Source organism: Rhodamnia argentea, chromosome 7, assembly GCF_020921035.1.
Source record: "Rhodamnia argentea isolate NSW1041297 chromosome 7, ASM2092103v1, whole genome shotgun sequence".
Lineage (NCBI taxonomy): Eukaryota > Viridiplantae > Streptophyta > Magnoliopsida > Myrtales > Myrtaceae > Rhodamnia > Rhodamnia argentea.
This window is the reverse complement of record NC_063156.1, coordinates 2,713,899-2,734,668: the sequence shown is the minus strand read 5'-3', so window position 1 is coordinate 2,734,668 and position 20,770 is coordinate 2,713,899. Positions and strand designations below refer to the sequence as shown.

The following is a 20,770-nucleotide window of genomic DNA, read 5'->3' as shown; positions in this document are numbered from 1 at the left end:
TTCATCATCCTGTCTTGCCCCATTCCATACATTTGGTGTATCTTATGTAGTTCATGTTCCTTATTCAGAGTTGATAAATTAAACATGAGGAATAATCATGCACAAACTATGCAATGTATGAGTGTTTTCGAGCATATAAAATGCAGCAACTTTTTATCTTGGTGGACAGAATTCGCAAGCACATAAGAAACTTCTTAGGGCGTGGATCGTGAGTTGCCCCTGCTCATGCAAATAAGTTGCAAAACTTCATTATCCGGTTCGAGACATGAGATTGTCAAAGGCTCCAGGAATTTCTCATTTCATTAATTTTAGGGAGAAGGGATACTTCCCTATCCGGAAAGGCAGTGACCCCCGTAAAAATCAAAAGGGAAAGCATCAATGTACGCTCTCATGTTCTAAACGAGTTGAAACGATACCGCTTTACCCTTGTACGTATTCCTTGTAAATTTTGAATTTGAAAAGATCGATTCATCTGGATCGGATTGTATGTTTGTGATGTTATCTCTCCGGTTTTGTAACCATCCGGGCTGAGCTTCAATCGGCATTGAACTGCGAAGTAAAAAGATTTTTATTAATCTTTGTACATTGACGCCAAATCCCGAGACGCCTCAGACCACTATCATTCCCCCGACCACTAAGCTGTGGTGTTGGTGATTTTCAACTTGTCATTGACATTCATCGGGATCTGATTGTACCCGGAGAAACCGTCCATGAATGAGAACAATTCAAACCCTGCGATGCCGAATACGCCCATCCTTCTTTATGACCGGGACTATATTGGCAACCAATCAGAATATTTTGTAGTCTCAAGGAATTCGACGTCAAGCACCTTCATGACTTCCTCTTTGATCTTCCGGACCAATTCTAGTCCGGCCCTCCTTGACTTTTGCACTACTGGCTTAGCCGAAGGATCGATCGACAAATAATATTCGACAATAGAACGGTCAAGACCGAGCATATCCGCATAGGAACAGGCGAAAATGTCCCGGTAATCCTTCAGGAGCTTAGTCAAGCGCTCGGTCATCTCTTTGGAAAGGTTTGCTCCGATCTTAACATCTTTAGGGTTTTCCGCATCGCCTAGGTTGACCGAGACAGTTTGTTCACCGGTCAAGGGCTTGATCTCCTCATGTCGTTCGAAATCCCGACGAATTTCCTCATAATGGATTTGGACTCATCTAGGTCGTATACTTCTGAATCCACTAAGTTCCCCTCCTCATATATCCCCTTGAAACATAAAGTAACAAAATCAGAAAAACAAACAAGGTTTAATTGCGGTGTGATTTTTTTTTTGGAACTTTATTTATTTATTTTGTTTATTTTTTTTTTTCAAAACCGTGGGACATGAATTCTTGAAGAAGCCCAACCCTCGGTTCTTACCATGATGACAAACTTGTTGGTCGTTGGTTATCGTCATCGGGTTGGTTTGGGATACTTCAACAAGATTCGAAAAATGGTGCAATTTTATTGATATGAAATTACATCTTCTAGGAAAGAAAATCCAAGAGTGCAAGACAGAATAGAAATCCAAATGCGATCCAAAACCTAAAGGAAACAGAAAATTTCCCACGTAGGGGATTGCATAAACATAAAGATGTTACTCTGAATCTAAACCCTCCAGTGGATCATCACATATGGCATTAATGAATGATTTGGAAGGTTTAGGCGCCGGGTAAGGTTCCTCCTTATGCGCTCCGTCTTCAGATATAGCAGCAATGGTTACATCATCAAAACAACCGGCGATATCGAAGACTCCTTCATCCTTACTAGCACCAACCCGTGTCGATTCCCAGCCCGAATACGACATTAACTTTACCGGAATGATCCGGCAAAGGATTATTCCGGACATTTGGCTGTTTGTTGCCTTGGAATGAGAATGCTTTAGAATCCAGGAGATCTTGAATCCGATGCTTCGAAGACAAAAACAGCCATCGGTGTCATGTCCAAGCTCCCCGCAGAGTGGTAATCACATTTCTTCGATGGATCATATCTCGGCAAGCTCGTATTCTTGGGTCGTAGAGGCTCGGAAGTCGAGAAACCTCTCTTACGCGGAACCGCAAGTACTGCGACGGGGTTCCCGGTAGAGGGGTAAGCTGCCGAGGAGACCGTTGATTCCCTCTTTGTCGTTGCATGCCGAAATTAGCCTGCTGCGATTAGGAATCATGTACGATTGGCGTGCGGGTAGTGGGTTTTTGGCTGTAGGTCATGTTGACTGTGGGGCCGACTCCTTGTCTTTCCTTACCACAAACCTCTTAGTCGTCATGGCGACATCACCGTACCAACCTTTCTTCATGCCGTTCTCGATTTCTTCAGCCATTGCGATGAGATGGCTGAATGACGTGGCAAGCAGATCCCAAAATTCGAGTTCTCATAATCGGCGGCGGGTGGAAACAAACAATTTCATGAGTTCCCTTTCGGGAGGGACTGGTTTTAGGTGAGATGCCACGTTCCTCCACACGGTGGCATATTGCTTGATTGTTTCTTCCTTTTTCATCTCAAGCTGCTCAAGGTCCTCTCCCGGTGGTGAGCACGTCCAAGTTAAAGCTGAAATGTTTGATGAAAGCATTAGCTGCCTTCTCCCAATCATCCATCCGGTAGATCTCGTAGTACGTATACCATCTCATGGCAGCTTCTTTTAAACTAGCCTGGAAGGTCCGAACCATTAAGGGACCGTTGGTCGCATGCTTATTCATTCTTGCCTGGTACATCCGGACGTCTTTGAACCTGGGTTGGAAGTTCCATCATACTTCTCAAAGTCGGGCATCTTGAACTTCTCCGGCACCGTGACCTTTGAAAAAAGCAGACGGGTCAATCTGGGTATGTTGTGAGTCCCCTCAACCTCTCGGATCCTCTGTTCCATTTGGGCCAACAGTTTGACCGTATCACCATTCAACCCGGGGGCCACGGGGTTGGCTTGAGGGATTGGGACTACGGGCGGCGTGCTCGAGTTCACGCCCGTGATGATCACATCCTCTAGCGGCATTGTCGGATAGGGAGTAGCTTCTAGGGCTTTACCGACGTTGTCCGTAGGAGGAATTAGAGCAGGAATGGTTAGCGGCGGGCTGGAGGTGGATGATTGAAGTTTGGCGGCAAAGGCGGCCATCATTTCCTCCATCTTTCGGGACATCATCCCTTCAAAGCGCTCGGCCAAGGAGCCAAGTTTCTCATCCAGGGCAGCACTAACGGTGGCGTTGATGTCGGCCATCCTTTTTGCTACTGATCGGGTGATATGTGGAGGATCCGTGATAAATTACCTGTACACAGTAACAAACCCAAAATGAGCACAGGGAGCAAGAATAGCGAGCCGGCCCATGGCATCCCTCTAGACTCAAATGAACAAAGTGATTATGACCAAAGGATTGAAACATGTAATTTTCAGTTTATCCACTTTTACGAAAAAATTCATATTAATTCGTACGTTGATCAAAACATGTCCAAATTTTACGAGCTTGTAGTTGAGAAGATGATGAACAACTTTTATGTTGGCCAATCGGACTAGAAATGCACGGGTCAAATCAGTTTAATGTGTTTTTCCAAAAAATCACATTCAGAAAACTGTTATAACCGCAGGTAGTTGAAAAAACGAAAGGCCATCTTAAATTATGAATTTAATTCTGAAATTTTGTAGGATATTAGTTGAAACATAGGTCTACAACTTTCGTGTTTGGCACTTACTCAAAGCTCGATCGTAGAATTTAGTAAAAATCGCACAACAAGAACAAGCCAAATCAGAAATGAGGACAACCGATGAAATTGTAAAAGCTACGGAAGCAAAGTGCGAAATTGGAAATAAGACAACGATACTCCTAAACCATGGACCAGCTCAAAATAAAAATGAGATAATAGGGTAAAAGAGACAAGAAATTACCGTTCATAGGAAGAAAATGTCAATCACAAAGACATGCGCATGAATTGTGAGTTTAAATCTTATTCTATCTATCCAAAAGGCTTTTGCAAAGTGAAATGATGAACGAAACGACATGTCGCAGCCTCGCGCAATCATCATGACTAGTCGCAGCCTCGCGTACAATAGTCATGACTAGTCGGGTTCAATCACTTCGGCTTGGTTCGGTCGAAAAGGCCAATTCTCATGCATCGTAGCCTCACGTGCATAAGAACGACCCTTGAGCCATTTTTTTGAAAAAATTTTCGGGATCCGGATGGGATAACCTTTAGCGAAGCCTTATCGCCAAGGTTAAAGGACCATCTAAATACCATCTTAAAACTATTAGTGTGACTCGGGTCCGGTCACGGGTTGTGTGCGATGTAGTGCAAAGACGATAAATCATGCACAACAATTAAAAGCAAACACCGCTTCAATGATTCAAAAGTTAAATCACAATTCCAATTCACCAAGCCCGCAAAACAAAGGGTTAGCCAATCACTCCTCCCCTTATAACTCCCAATCTGCAAAAGCATTTAACACCTAAGAATGAGAATTCAACCAAAGTTTGCCAAATCAAGTGATTCCTTTTTCATGAAATTATCCGGCCTAAGTCCTCTTAAAGTCCCCGATGGAGTCGCCAAGCTGTCGCGACCTAAAAAATAAACGAGTTAATTTTCGGGCTAATGGATTATCAGGTTAATTAATTAACTAACCTAACTCGGACTCTCCCAAGTCCATACCAAATCGCAACTTAAGGTTCAAATAATTAACATGCAACGTGTTTTGAATTTGGAGTCGCCACTAATCATTTTCGGTAGGTTGATTAGAAACCTAAATAAAATAGCGGGAGAAAACTATCTTATTTCCGCGAACCGGAGATTTTGAATTCGGGGATTTGGTTACGTCAGATTTCTCTAACGCCCTTTCGGTACCATTTTCATGAAAAATATTTGATTTGGCTATTTTGATGGATTTTGCTTGAAATTCAAAGATGCAATTTTTTTGGTTTTTTCTTCTTTTTTATGGGGATGTAAAACATTGAACTTTGTACGATATACACCATGGGTGATTTAGAAAGAAAGAAAACGCAGCCGATCCACGAGTATTTATAAAAATAAATTAACATGTAATAATGCTAAAATTTGGAACACGTGGCATGTCTAAAATAAACAAACAAATGTTCAAACCAAACGATTACATTTTTGTAGATCGAGATGGAAAGGATTACCTTCTATTACACAAAATCTTACTCACATACACGTTATAGTTCCCTTCAAGATCTCGGAGTTTGGAAGAACGCGGCTGTCGTCGAAAATGGCAAGCAATGGCGTTGTTGGGTGGCGAGAGGCGAAATATGTGTCGGGACTCGTCGAAGATGATGCTCGACTAAAACACTTTTCTTCACTCTCGAATTTTCTCTTCTGATTTTTCTCAAGAACTCTCTTTTTCCTTTCTAAAAATTCCTCTCAAAAACTCTCTCAATTCTCTTCCACTCTTCCTAAAAAACTCTCTCAATTCTCTTCTACTCTCTCTTTCAATTCTCTTCCACTTCCCCCCTTCTAAAACTCTTCTCAAGAGCTCTCTCTTTTATAGGCAAAGTTCTTCATCCTTCATTCTTCACCTTCATTTCTTCACCTTCCATCTTCATCTTCTCTTCTTCATCTTCATTTCTTCACCTTCCATTTTCATCTTCCCTTCTTCATCTTCATTTCTTCACCTTCCATTTTCATCTTCCCTTCATTATCTTCCCTTCATCATCTTCTTTTCATCATCTTCCCTTCTTCATCTTCTTTTGGTATTTGCAATACGATCCCTGAAGTTCCAAGTATTTGCAATACGGTCCCTCGAAATTTTAAGTATTTGCAATACAGTCCTTGAAGTTTCAAATCTTCTCGGTGTATTTTTCATCCCGTGCCTAGTCTAGACGCATGCTAAATTAAGTGTTACGCTTGCCCAATTATATGCCAATGCAATGTACGCTAAAAATAAATATGTGAGATGATTTTTTTATAATTTTTATGCAAAAAATAGATTAGTCAAAATTTAGGCGTCAACAGTCATGAGTTCCTTGTACAGTAGATGTTCCTTTCATTTTCAAGTTTTGAAGTGAAAGTAGCGAGTGAAAGTGTGTACAGAATCATGCAAATCACCGTAATATTTTACTGCCGACCAGTACTTATTGCCCTTGGAGTACTTGGAGTTGGATCCGCAAACCACACGTCCGCCGATGCCATACATACGCGGTCTATAGGAATCAAAGTGGCGATAGAAACCAAAGTAGCGATAGAACGAATCCCAAGCTGTTGGACTAGAGTATTCGAGAACAAATCCAAAGGCCACGATGGTATGGATTAGCTCGTAGTTGTAGGAGCTACTACTAATCGGCTTAGGAGGCACGAGATCATGCGATACCCACGTCCAATTGCGGATCCCTGACTTCTGATGCCGTCAGACTGGCAGAGCTTACAAGTTCCGGATTGATGATGTGTTTTAAGAGTACGAACCCTCGATGCAAGGACCGATAGCAATGTAGAATGGAGAATTCACTAGGTTTGAGCAATTCACAATGACAAATATAACTTCATCGTAAATGTTGTACGAGTTGTCTGGATAGGAATAGTACATGAAGTTATACAACCCCCGTGAATGGCTGGGGAGAGACAAGCATTTATCGTTTTGCAGCCCATCGTCGACCAATCTGATTCGTTGGGTGTCATAGTTGATAGATTGCACATAAAACCAACCACCATGATAGTATAAAACGGTGAAATTATCTTTCGTACTTCAGGTCATCGCATCCTTTCGGATCACTCATTGGTAGATATGGGTAACTTATATTGCGAATGTTATCACAAAATGAAGAGATGGACTGCAGATCACTCGATGCAGCATCGGTAGTCATTGCTTGTACTGATCATGTCTCCCTTTGTCTTTGGGCAAAGAGAAATTGGGAAAGAATTGCTTGGTGTGTCCGGCGGAGAGCCACGGTACAAGAAGATGGACAAAAGATGGGATGAACCAGTCAGTCAACGGAACATGTCTAGTATAACCAGCCAGTCAACGGAACAGAAAACGAAGTTATTGCCTTTGGATGATCCTTCTTCACCGCACGAGTCACCTTCATTGGAAAATTGATGAATAGCTTTGACGAACAAGATCAAAAGTAAAAACTTAGCTTGCCTCGAAACTTCTTCTCCGTGTCATGACATAGCACATCAGATCAGCTTTGACGCAATACCATGAAACCGTCTTTTGTAAGTCCAGTGATTTGTCACTTCCGAATGGAACGATAATTTCGTTATTCTTTAGATAAATCCACTGACTTGTTCTTCTTTGTAGTGATTTCTTATTTGTTTTCGACTCTCAAATAGATTAAAATCATGAATCCAATAATCTGCAGAAATACAACTATCGCAGACTGAAATACAGTTGCGAATTCATACACAATCAGAGTAGAAAAAGAGGTGGGTCAAGAAAAATTCTCACTTTATTTCCAGTTCACTCTGGCCGAAAATCAAAGTTAGTAATTTTTTTTTTTTCATGTCACGACATAGTACAGCAGTTTTGACGTAGTACCACGAAACCAAGACAGCATGCATGAGAAAGTCTTGTCCTAAATTTCTTCTGCAATGACATCCATATACAGTGTTGTTCTAAATTTCTACTGCAATGACATCTATATACAGAATGTAGAAATACAATGCAGGATAACCAGACACCGGATAATACTTGAGAAACGCAGTAGAATGAGGCCACGTACTAGGAATATCAATGTCCAGCCATGAATATGATGAGTTTGCAGCATTCGATAATTACTGCAATTTCGCAGGTATAGGATTTCTTACCTCGCCGTGGTCATATTCCACCACCAGAGCAGTATGATTAAGTCACACAGGAGAAAGTATAAAGTAGCCAATGGTACCTGTCATATATGAATGCCATGCGTTTGCAGATCTCTTGAGGATAATTGATCCTTGGTTTTGTTGATGATGAACGTGTCCTCCGAGGTAATCCTGAACTCACAGTCATAACACTTATAAAACGATGTAATTTAATCAAAGAACGAAACGGAGAGAAATGATATTAGATAATTATATATTGTAGTTTGTATTGGTGAAATGACTCTGGATCGTAGATGCCTTTCGATCATGTTAAATCACTGATTCTGGCCGTCCTTGTCCAATAAGTAGGAAATCTATCCTGAATTGCAAGACAAAGGCAACCATGTCTTGATGCCTCATGCACATTGGCAAGATTATTTTTCGGTGTCACCACACGTCTTTCAAGATTTCAGGACTAAAAACAGAAACATGTGAAAGCAACCAAAGGAACATTGCTATCTACTCAAGGTGGATTTCCTTTGTAATTGACTGTTGCACAAATACAAAGATCAGCTACTTTTCTTGTTGTTTTGACCTTAAAATGGAGCATACTCAGTCATTTCATTCAACTGGGTATGGGCCAACCATTTTCTTCAAACTCCATAATGGCTTTGCAAGTTTAGGGATGAAGGAAAAAAAAATGACTTTCTATCTTCACCTAAGGAAGTCACAGCTAGAATTTCACCTGATTGAAAAAGCAAAAACCTTGAATTCATAAAGCTTTGAGAAACTCAGCACAATTTCCATCAATTTGGCCATGAACTTCTGCGGATGAAATTTAGCAATCCTATAATTTTTGGGCTTCGTGCACCAGCTCTTTGAGCTTCTTCTTTCCAAATCTCTCAGACGAAACACTCAGCAGCTTGTTGATCGACATTCCTTCACCTATAATCTTCTTCTTCACCTCATATCTATGCTTAATTCTACTATCCAGTTTATAACCCAGGAATGCAGGGAAATCCAATAGCTCCTCAAGGTCGCGTCCCATCTCCCCTACCAAATATTCCACTTTCTCCTCCAGAGAATCAGGATTATATTGAAGTATCTGAGGATGCTTCTTACTCATGAGAAGCACGTCTTCAAAGGAAAACTCGTAACTCAAGAAGAGCTCAATCACCTTCTGCATATTCTCACAACTTGTCCTAGTCACAGCGCCTATTGCAACTGCGAATTCCTTGGTTCTGTACTTGTGACCAATTTTCACCAAAAAACCAAGCTTATAAACAATGTTCCCCTCAAAAGATAGACCCAAAAACAAAGGGGCTTTTGTCAAGAACTTGAAAATCTCACAAGAGTCCAGTCCACATTCTTTGAGAAAACGAATTCTGGGACGCAATTTCCTCTCCCTGCTTGCGCTAACAATGTTAGGAAACACGAGAATGATCCTGAATATTTCTTGATCATCTAATCCCGCAAACGACCTCAACAACTCTACATGGCTTTCCACGTGTTCCACGCGGTATTTCAAAAAGGTAGGCAGTTTGCGCAACACTGCCCCGGTGGCGTCCTCATCTCCTCCGCTAAGTTCTAGGAGAAACTCCACTCTCGGAATCAACTGGCCATCCATATCAAAGTTAAGAATGGGGGGATGCCTCACAATCAACTCAACCCCACCATAGCGGCTCAAGAAATGAACGAGCCTTTCAATTGCTTCAAACGGCTTAAAACACAAAGCCTTCGTCAAATTCACATTGTTGAGAACATGAACGATCTTTTCTCTAGGAATCCCACCGTCAATCAGCAAATTAATCTTTTCCTCGAATTCTATTAAGAACCGCGGCTCTGTTGACATAAAGAACGGACGCTTGAGCTGTGCCGGGTCAACCTTTCCATCTAAATGGTCGCGCACGAAGAGTATAAAGGAATCAATTTCATCTGCTGCCAACACAGAAGTGCATTTCGCAACCAAATGGCAGAGCTCAAGGTCACTGATTCCCACAGACTTCATAGAGGCGGCACAAGCCCGCAACGATCGGATAGATTTCAGCCTCAAATCCGGGTCCATGGTCACGAGAGATTCCGTCTCTTTCTCGTTGAGCCCAAGTTCTTGAAAGAACACATAGAACGCCCCTGAAAAGGCAAGACTTTAACAAGGAGTTCCATGAGATATTTTGCGTTCAAGGACGTGAACTGTTTGATAACTTGTCTCTGAGAGTCACTCACCCAGTTCGAACTCGATATTAGGTGATGGGTTGACACAGCGGCATTGTTAATGATCTCTCACCTTCTCCTTTTCTTTGCTTTTTAGTTTTGCTCTCTCTTTCGTTCATTAGATGTTGCTTTGGAGCCAAATAAAGGGTCTCCTTTGTTTGATTGCAACAGGGGAAGAAAGACAATCGGCTCTTTAGTTCGATTGATTTTGAGGAAACAACTTTGTGGTGAGTGGCGATGAGGACATGAACAACATGTTGATGTGGCTCTTGATCTTTAGAGATTTTAGACTGTGCGAGTATATTTCAGCATATTATTATATCGTGATTTTAGACTGTTCGTGAATCGAAAACACATGAGAAATCATTGCAGATGAAAAAGGTGAAATTTTTCCAATCTCAACATTTATTTATACCCCAAAGAACGAATCAGTGGATTTATTCATGTTGGGGTCCATGGGGTTTACGGTGGTCCGCCCATGTAGGCAACCACACCCCACGTCAACAGTTGAAAAGGCATCATTGAAACGACGTCTTTACGTCGATACATATGTCCCCCATCTCTGTCAGCTTTAAAAAAAACAAGGAACAAGAAAGAACAGAGACGACGACAATTTCTCTCCCTTCTTCTCTCCGGAATGTCAAAAGGGGCGACGGATTCTCTCACTGCATTGTGTACATTTAATGCGTGAAAAACGAGGTACGTCCGTTCCGTGATGTATTTCTCCGATCGGTGATTCAAGATGATCTAGGGCTTATTAATTTCGTGTAATCCATTGTGTATGTTTATGGGATCCGTTCCTTTCATTGGTATCAGAGCCATGATTTTTGTTTCCCGATCGTTGTGAATGTTCGTAATCGTTTTTAGCGTGAAAGAATCACCTGTATGTAGTTTTTCGTCGGTACTATTCATAGCCCATTGATATAATGTTTACCATTTGTTTATGGTTGAATTATGGGTGCAATTTTCGTGGGTTATGGAGACTTGCAAATTAGTGTTTTCTGGCCATGGAGTTCTTCGCCAATTCTAGTCAAATTTCAGCGAACCACAGCTTGGGTTTCGGCAACTAGGGTCGCACTGCCAAGGGGACTTAAAGCCCCAATGGTTGTCGGCATTTGGTTGTTCGCCAGAGACGAATTTTTGCGAGGAATTTTGTGGATTAGGGTTCCGCGTCCGAGCGCTTTTCCCTCGATTCCGAAAAAAAATTTTCTTCACTGTTTTCGTTGATTCTTGGATCTATGTGGTCGCGCCGACGTGATATTTAAAACCCACTATTAATTTTGGTTTATGGTGGATTGTCGGAGGAGAATCGGCGATGGAATGAGCGGCGGAGGAAGTCGTTGTTCTTACGTGAAGGAAACCAGAAAATTCCTTTCTGTTCGTGCGCAAGAAGGAGAAGATCACGTGCAAGTCATGCGCAGGCAGTTTCCCAAAAAAAAAATGTGGAAGAAGAAATCGTGGGCTTTGGTGAGCGTGCAAATGGGGCACGTGCTGGCCCTTTCTTTAAAAAAATAATAAAAAATAAAAAATAAAAATAAATAAATAAATAAAAAGAAGAGAACTGTCAGAGGAGGGATTTGAACCCACGTCCTCTCCGCTTGAATATAGTGACATACACCGCTTGTCTATCTTGACTTTCAAGGTCTGGATTGCTGAAATAATATTCAAGAAGGGATACATACGTGAAGGTGAAATAAAATTCTAGTTTTTGCCTCTTCCGCGCGGTGATTTGCAATTCTGCCCCTGGACATGTGCATTACCTTTTGGCCTCTGATTTGCTCCAGAATTTGCAGTTATGTCCCTAAAAAATTTCCAAAATTTCATTTTGACCCCAAATTTTTTGGGAAATTACAATTTAGTCCCTAGAGTTTTTTGAAAATTACGATTCGGTCCTCGAATTTTTGAGAAATTGCATGTTGACCTCGTTGACCGTTGACTAGTCAAAGTAGAAACTTTGACCGGCTTGTGTGGATGCATATGAGCTCCGTTTGGAGCATATGAGGTACCGTTACGTTCGTCTCGAAATTATCTTCGTTTTGATATATTATTTGGACATATTTTCTTAATATAAAATTTTTAAAATGCGTATGAAACTCCATGATGCATTTTTTTTGGGTGATTTTCATGTTTAAAATATATATATATATATGGAGGATGGCTTAGATGTAGATAGCCATATTGTATAGAGCATATTTTGTTGATAGCATGTATAATGTTTAAAGTACTTGCTATTTGTATCATGTAATCTGTATATGATTTGATGCTTAGATTATTTGTATATTAGTTCAAATCATGCTATGCCATGTTATGATTACATGATATATATTTTATGATCTTTATCTTAGTGGGGAGTTCTATAAAGTTTTAGTAACTTTAGTGAACTCAATTTTATATAAATGATTATATTAATGGTAATTTCAATCGAGGATTCTTGGACGATGATTGGGAACATAGTGAACTTTCGAATCTGATGCCTTAAGTGAAATTATTCATTAATATAATTAGTTAGTGTAAAATAGATGCATAAATGTTAGGCATTGATAGTTCGTGAATACATGTCTATAGAACTTTGTGTTCAGATACAATGGCTTTAGCTTCTTATAAATCATAGCTAAGCTTGACCAAAAGAAAGAAATTGGACGGCGAAAATTATAAAAGCTGGAATAGGATCCAGTATGTGCTAGAAAAGCAATAAGCACTATGAGCTCTTAACCTAGTTATGGAAGAACATGAAAATGGGAATACTGCACGATATAGAAGAGAAAAAGAAGCATTTGCTGCATGGAAAATGATGAACTCCATTGCTCGCATTATGTTGTTGAGCAGTATGAAGAATGATTTTATGCGTGAGTTTAGGCATTTCCGAAAATGCCAAAGTCAAGTGGGAGTCATTAAAAACTAAGTTTGGTTAGACATCGGTCACCAACTTGAGACAGATCACTATAAGATTTAACACTTATATGATGCCTCATGAGCAGAATATGAAACTACATTTTGAGGCGTTTGTTAAACATGATAAGTGAACTGTAAAGATACATGCCATATTTTGAAGACTAATGAGTAGCAAATGCAAGCGATAATATGTTCCTTACCTCATAGTTGTGTGCATATGAATATCTACTTGATCCACAATAAAAGTTAAAGACTTTTTAGAATGCTATGCGACGCATGGAACTAGAGGTTAATTGCCTTCTGGTGGCGAAACCTGAAATCAACATTTGTTATGCTAATTCTAGTTCAAATGAGCGTTGTGCTCCAAGCGTAAGCGTCAAGGTGGCTTTAAGAAGTGGAAAGGATAAAGGAACAGATCCTACTGGATAGAAATCCAAGTTTAACCGACATTAGAGAGGAAGATGTCCTTTCAAGAAAAACATATCAAATGTGAAATGTTTGAGCTGTGGCGAAAAGGGCCACTTTGCTCATAAGCGTGGTGAGTCAAAGAAGTTAGAAACCTTTTGTACACTTGAGAGTATACATATATCTCCGAGTTCGGTTTTAGAATCGAATCTCATCTTTTGTGGATTGTAGACTTAGAGACCACAGGTCATGTAGTAAAAAAAAAAAATGCCTTAGTGGAATTTCAACATGTTCCACTTGGAGCAAAGTGGATAAATGTGGGAAATAACTCCCGAGTGGAAGTTAAAGGGATTAGCACCTGCCAATTGAATATGCGCGTTGGTTGCACCCTATTCCTACATGACATATTATATGCTCCAAAAACTCGACGGAATTTAATAGTCGTGTTAGTTTTGGTTAAACTTGATTTCAGTTTGAACTTTCATAACGATGGTGGTGACTTGTCGTTTGGAATGAGTTATTATGATTCCGGATGGTTTCATTGTGCTGATTGTTAAGTACAATAATGCGAATGTAAGTTTTTCCCTCTTTTCATCTTTTGTGATGATATGAATATGTAGCATGTTAGGGTCGGTCATTTTGGCCAATAGCAAATATTTGCGTAAGCCAAATATGGTTTATTGGGCAATATTGAAAATGTCGATTTACCTATTTGTGAGCATGCTTTGTAAAAAAAAAAAAAAAACAAAGAAGAAACCATTTGGAAAAGAAATAAGAGCTGAGTTTCCGTTGCGGTTAATCCATTCGGACATATGTGGTTCAATGAATGTAAGAGGAGGACATGGAGCTGTTTAGGTCTATGATAGCATATGCTAATTTGCCTATCACCTTTTGAGGTGAAGCTTTATTGATTGCTATCTAGATACTTAGCTGTATGCCTTCTAAATCAGTTATGTCTACTCCATATGAATTGTGGAAAGGTCGATAATAAGATTTGAGTTTTCTTATACCTTGAGAATCTGCTACCTATACTCATAAGTTCTCCTAAATGTATGGAAAATTAGGCCCTAGAGGCAAAAAGAGTATCTTCATGAGATACTGAGAGCACTCAAAAGTGTATGTGGTATAGGTGAGCAAGAAAGTAAAAGTGTAACTGAATATCAATCACGAGATGTCACATTCTTAGTAAATGAATTTTCAAATAAGGGCGAGCTAAATAAAAAAAAAATTCTCTGTTTCAAATCTTGGACAGTGATAATGATTTTACTAGAGCATCTCATCCAAGTGGGAGCAATGTGAGAAGTGGGGAATTTGCTTCAAACTAGTCTCAATTGCAACCACTTGATGTAAAAATGTTGTCATTATCTAATCCGAGTTGGAGCATAATGGAGAATGATGTACTAAGTGTACAATCTCCAATTTGGCGAACAAGTCGCAAAAATCTTTCTCTGTCGACTCGTCGATGTTCGGACATTGAAGTTAAAAGCTTTTATGGTCGCTCCACAAGAATAGAATGAGCCAAAGAATGTAAATGAGGCTCCGACTTGCCCCGATAAGGAAAAGTGGATATAAGCAATGGAAAAGGAGATGGAGTCAATAGGATCAAATCAAGTTTAGAAACCGATTGATTTTCTGCATGGACATAAAGCCATTGGGAGCAAATGAGTTTTCAAAATAAAGCCTAAAGCTGAGACTCGATTGAGAGATATAAGGCTCGCCTTGTGGTGAAATGGTATAATTAATTCACCTCATTCCGGTAGTGATTACTATAGATCTTGAATTATGTCAAATTGATGTGAAGATTGCTATTCTCAATGGAGAATTAGTAGAATAAATCTATGTGAAACAACCTATTGGGTTTGTTACAGAAGGCCAAGAACAAAATGTATATCGACTTTTGATATCGATATATGGCCTCAAGCGATCTTCGAGATAATGATATATACTTTTTCGTAATGCCATAGTGGCAAATGATTTTGTAATGATCGATGAGGATCATTACGTATATATCAAAAGATCCAAAGATCAATGAGTGATCTTATCATTATATGTTGATGATATACTAATTGCTAGAAGCAATATGGAGTTTATCGATACTGTCAAAAATTGGTTATGTTCCAATTTTGAAATAAAAGTTATGGGTGAATCTGCATACATTCTTGGAGTTAAGATTTCAAGATATTTTTTCAAAGAGATTGTGATATCTTTCACAAGAGACTTATATAGATAAAGTCCTTGAATAATTTCGTATGCAAGAGAGTAAATCCAAAGATACTCCTATTATAAGAGGTGAATGCCCGAGCCACAAAATGTGTTACGAGACTTCATAAATAAATGAAAAATGGAAAGTGTTCCATCTGCTAGTGCTGTGAAAAGCTTAATGTACGCTATGAAGTGTACTAGACCTAATACTTGTTATGCGGTTGGAATGGTAAGTGTACCAGTTCAATTTAGGTCAAGCACATTGGATTGCCGTCAAGAGATTCTCGAGGTATCTAAAAAGTACTGCTGTTTTTTTGCTGAGTTATCAAAGTAGAGATCTGCGCTTTGAAGGCTACATTGATGTTGAATGAGGAAGAGGTTTAGATAAGAGGAAATCTACCTCTAGGATTGCATTCTTACTTAACAATGGCGCCATATCATAGAGCAGTAAGAAGCAAACGTGTATAGCCATATCCACGATAGAAATTGATCCCGTGGTGTTATCAGCGGTAGTATGAGAAAATATTTGACTTAAGAGATGTTTGGATCAATGAGGTGTTACTAAGGATGCTACAAGTCCAATTATTGGTTAATTGTGATAGTCAAGTAGCAAGAGCCTACACTAAGGATCCACTGCAAGATCAAATATATAGTCATGAAATATAATTTTGTGAAAGACATGATTGTACGAAAAGATGTGAACGTACAGTACATATATACGCATAGATTAATAGCAGATCCTATGAAGAAGTCAATTCCTAGAGATGTTTTTTTTCTTAGTCACGTGTTGACAAATGGATTAGTTCCTACGTTAAAATCTCTAGAAAGTGCGTAGAAATGAAAGCACTAGATATTTATATTTCCCAAAGTTCACAGCTAATGATATATGTTATCATTATTGATGCCTATGAGTTTGTATGACATTTATGCATATTAATGCTTAGTGTATTGTTTGATAAGGTATGTCGGACGGATGGAGATTAGCCTACTCACACGGGTAATCGCCTCTATTTACTTTGTGATAAATAGAGATGAGACAATTTTAAGCTAATTATCTAGGTGATAATTCAGAGCTCGAGCTTAAAGTATAAATGTCGCATTGACAGAATGTTAAGATAAGGTCATAATATTTACTATGTCCGAAAGTGAAATAACCCACATATTTCACTTTATCTGTCTTTAATGCTAGATGTGAGTTCTGATGAATTCTTTTAAAAAAGAGTAGATTTGTGAACTCAAGTTAGACATTGAGTATGTCCGAACTATCATCTATACGGTATTAAGAGAAAAGACATACGCTCCATGAGAAAGGAGAGAATACCGTAATACGTATTTCATATTACGTATGCATGAGCCGACCAAAAAGAGTTTGGCAAGAGTTTTGATCTCAACTCTACAGCCGTGTGAGACTCTTGAGGATAAAAGTTCCTCAATTTAGTCCCCTCACGACTCTTACTTATTCTCGGGATTTCTTTTTCGGTGTTCGCTATCTTAGGGTGTTACCAATGGTCATGAGATTGATTCGATCTAATGGGACATTTCTAGAAAAGCGAGCTGAATTGAGATTGAGAGGTTTAAGGGAAGAGGAATATCAATTTATTTTGATTCCACATTCAATCTTTGTATTCACGGGTCGACCAATTATGATTATTTGAGTTTAGTCATGATTGTGAATACAATGTATTGTATTTGAATACTAAAAGAGATCGAGAGAAATATGATGTAAATGTGACTAATTGATCTAGGGTGCTGCATACTGGATCTACTACGAATTAATATGCCTATTTTGAGCTGCTATATACTCCTAACGGATGTATGGCAACGAGCTCTCACAGTATGCTGGTCGCACGGATTATTTGTTAATATGAACTTTGCAGAAAAGAGAGAGAGTTATGTTTAACCTTCTGTGGGTGAGTGGCAATAGTTGACCCTCTGTGGGCATGTGGGATTTGTTTGCCCTTCATGGGCGAGTGGGAGATGTTGGGGTCCATGGGGTTTACGGTGGTCCGCCCATGTAGGCAACCACACCCCACGTCAACGATTGAAAAGGCATCATTGAAACGACATCTTTACGTCGATACATATGTCCCCATCTCTGTCGGTTTTTTAAAAAAACAAGGAACAAGAAAGAACAGAGACGACGACAATTTCTCTCCCTTCTTCTCTCTGGAATGTCAAAAGGGGCGACGGATTCTCTCGCTGCATTGTGTACATTTAATCCGTGAAAAACGAGGTACGTCCGTTCCGTGATGTATTTCTCCGATCAGTGATTCAAGATGATCTAGGGCTTATTAATTTCGTGTAATCCGCTGCGTATGTTTATGGGATCCGTTCCTTTCAATTCAACAAGCGACCTCGCTCCATTCAAGTTTTCACCTGCAAGAACTAGCAAGTATCAAAGAAACAATGCAATTCCGTGAAAGCACATGATGATGCAAATAATTGCAGACATCCTTTGATTCGACAAGAACCCCAACACAGAAAAGAGTGGACATGACCTGTACATAAATTGTTTTGTAGCCTCTGGATGTTTCTCATGTTCAGGCATCTCATGTCCTATTGCCTTAGGACAGTGACTGTTCTTTTCCAGAGCCAATGCGTGACTGACACGATGGAATTTGCGTTAGAATCTGCGTGACCAGGAGTTACCATCACCAGTCAAACTCTCTTAAGGGAACACTCGAAAAGAAATAATCTCCTAATCACTAGAATTGTACCAGGAAAATCCAGGGAGAACCGGTTTGTCCGCAGCACAGAAAACTGTTGCAGAGTTAAAGAATAAGCAGAGATACTTCATATCTAGCACCGTAGCTTGCTCAATATAAGTTGCGAAACAAAGAGATCTTGCATAGAATTCGAACCCGTGTTTACATCATTGCGATGGAGGAAGTTCAAGACGATGGGGGAGCAATCTGTGCCACATGACCTCAAATCTTGAGGATGTTTTGCCATGAATCTCTTCCTGCTCCTGGATCCTCTTCCATGATAATGATCAGTTTCAAATTGTTAAGACATCTCAAACAGATCTCACAGCACAACGAGAACTTGGTGGATATGATATAAACGACTCAGGAATTACAGAGATCTTTAGCCCCCAGAGTGAGAAGTCTCATATCTATGACTGAAATTAATCTTTCTAAGGCGCTTTTATATTAATAAGTTCAAAGAGCAACCAGGATAAGATCTTTTGAGGGAAAGATCCACCTCTAATTTTCAGCAACATCTTCTTGCGTCGCGTTCTAGCGGAGAACTGATATACTTTACAAGTCGGTGTCTAACTGTCTATCAGAGATGCCCAACTATGTCAGTAGCTTCCCTACAAGAATAATTGTTAGCAACATTTCTATTTCCTTCCTCTATGTCAGGATTGTCTTCCTTGCTAATACGAAGAGTACCATACAGTCCAGAGCAGCCAAATGCTAGTCCTGCTTTTTCGGACAACTGATAAGAATCAGATGCTTCCGGGCAAAACACACAGGATGATACCAAATTGAACTAATCACCGGTTGTATCTTATCAAACTGCTACTTCTTGCGTGGACTGGGTGTGCTCCTCATCATTTTTACAACTTATATCAGAACATTAGTCTTTCTCCATGTCACAACATAGTACATCAGTCTCGTCGCAGCATCATGAAACCATGTTAGCATGTACTAGAATTTGTTCTTATTTCTTCTCCAATGACATTTATTTACAGGATGTAGAAATGCAATGAAGGGTTACCAAACATAGGAAAATACTCAAGAAACGCAATAGAATAAGGCCAGGCACTAGAATGTCGATGTCCGGATCTGACTATGATGAGTTTTCATACCTCAATGATCACCGCAATCTCACGGAGCATTTCTTAGCTTGCGATGGTTATATTCCACCATTGAAAGCAGTATGGCTACTCCATCTTGACTCTCAAGGTGTCCTGCAATTTGCCATTCCGAAGCCTAATCGAAGTCAAGTTGCTTTGGAGAAAGAACAAAGTTGCCAATGGCACCTATCATGCATAAATCCCCGCCTTTGCAGATCTCTTGATGATAATTAATCCTCAGTTTTTTTTTTTTTTTGGTTAATGATGGATATGTACTTTGAGGTAATTCTAGTCATAACATTTATGGAAGTGATGTAATTTAATCAAAGAACCAACCGAAGAGAACTAAATCTCAGTTAAGTATGTGTTGTGGTTTCTATTTGTGAAATAATTTTCCTGATCAATTAATTAACTCACTGATTCTGGCCATTCATGTTCAATAACTAGGAAATCTATCCTGATTTAAACAAGGGGCAACAAGGTCTTGATGCCTTTGCTCATTGACAAGATTATTTACAGTGTCAGGTCACGTTTTTCAAGATTTCAGGTCTAATAACAGAAAAATGTGAGAGCAACCAAAGAAAGATTGCTACGTTTCAATGGGGATTCCTTTGTCGTCAGCAGTTATACAGATACAGGGATCAGCCCCGTTTCTTGTTGCTTTAACATTGAAGTGGAGAATACTCGGTCATTTCATTCAACTGGGTATCGACCAATTGCTTCAAACTTCGTGTTGGGAGCAAGCAGCAGAAGTTCGATACCTCATGTCATTCCCCGATCTTCGAGCGCGCGGCATCCCTGCCTTCTCATCCCTCGGGTTAAAAGGATAGCATCTCAAGTACGCTACCAATCCATGAGATTAACTACGCATGCGGAAACGTACAATATTCTCGGACAAACATATAAGATAGGGATAGATCGGTAGAAAAAACGCATTAATTCAAAAACCTGATCTTATTTACAGTCACGTCGTGAGTCAACCGAAATGACACGTTAATTGGTCTCATACTTCGGGACGGGGTAGGATTAACTCCGTACCTACTCCAAATAAGGCTACGTCACTTTCATCATTATCGGCTTTTCAAAAATTACTAGCTCCATCACTTAGAACCCGAAAATGATTTAACAACGATGGGGTGAGATATAAATCTCAATGAGTCAACACCTAAGCCCGGCTAGAGCATTGATTTGTCCGGAACTTCCTATTAATCAATCACATGTAATTTACCCGTCAGGAAACCACACAACATATAAGGACAACTTGATACGTCGGTCACCCCAAATCAATTCACTAGCAGAATATCACACGGTTCGATCGACATAATTAGGGTTATTTAATTATCCACACTAGTCGGTGAGTGTCAATGCTCTAATCAATCAATGCTCTCTTTGGCAAGACAAGACATCATTCCATTTCTTTCGGCCATGGCAACCAATAGTCCCCCTCGTACCCCCGGGACGGACATATCCGAAATCGTCCCCTAGTACCCCCGAGATGGATACATTAGGTGTATTAGATATCGTCCCTCGGTACCCCCGGGCCGACGATAACCA

At 39.8% G+C, this 20,770-nt stretch overlaps 1 protein-coding gene across 1 annotated transcript; it reads right to left on the bottom strand.

Moving 5' to 3' along the window:
• Positions 1-8,070: 8,070 nt before the first annotated feature.
• Positions 8,071-9,970, bottom strand: LOC115730171 (transcription termination factor MTERF8, chloroplastic-like; the record flags this gene model as incomplete). Its single annotated transcript, XM_048281831.1, has 2 exons — positions 8,071-9,834; positions 9,928-9,970. Coding segments are annotated over 2 exons (1,326 nt in total), but the record flags the coding sequence as incomplete, so codon positions are not given.
• Between the last annotated feature and the right edge of the window lie 10,800 nt (positions 9,971-20,770).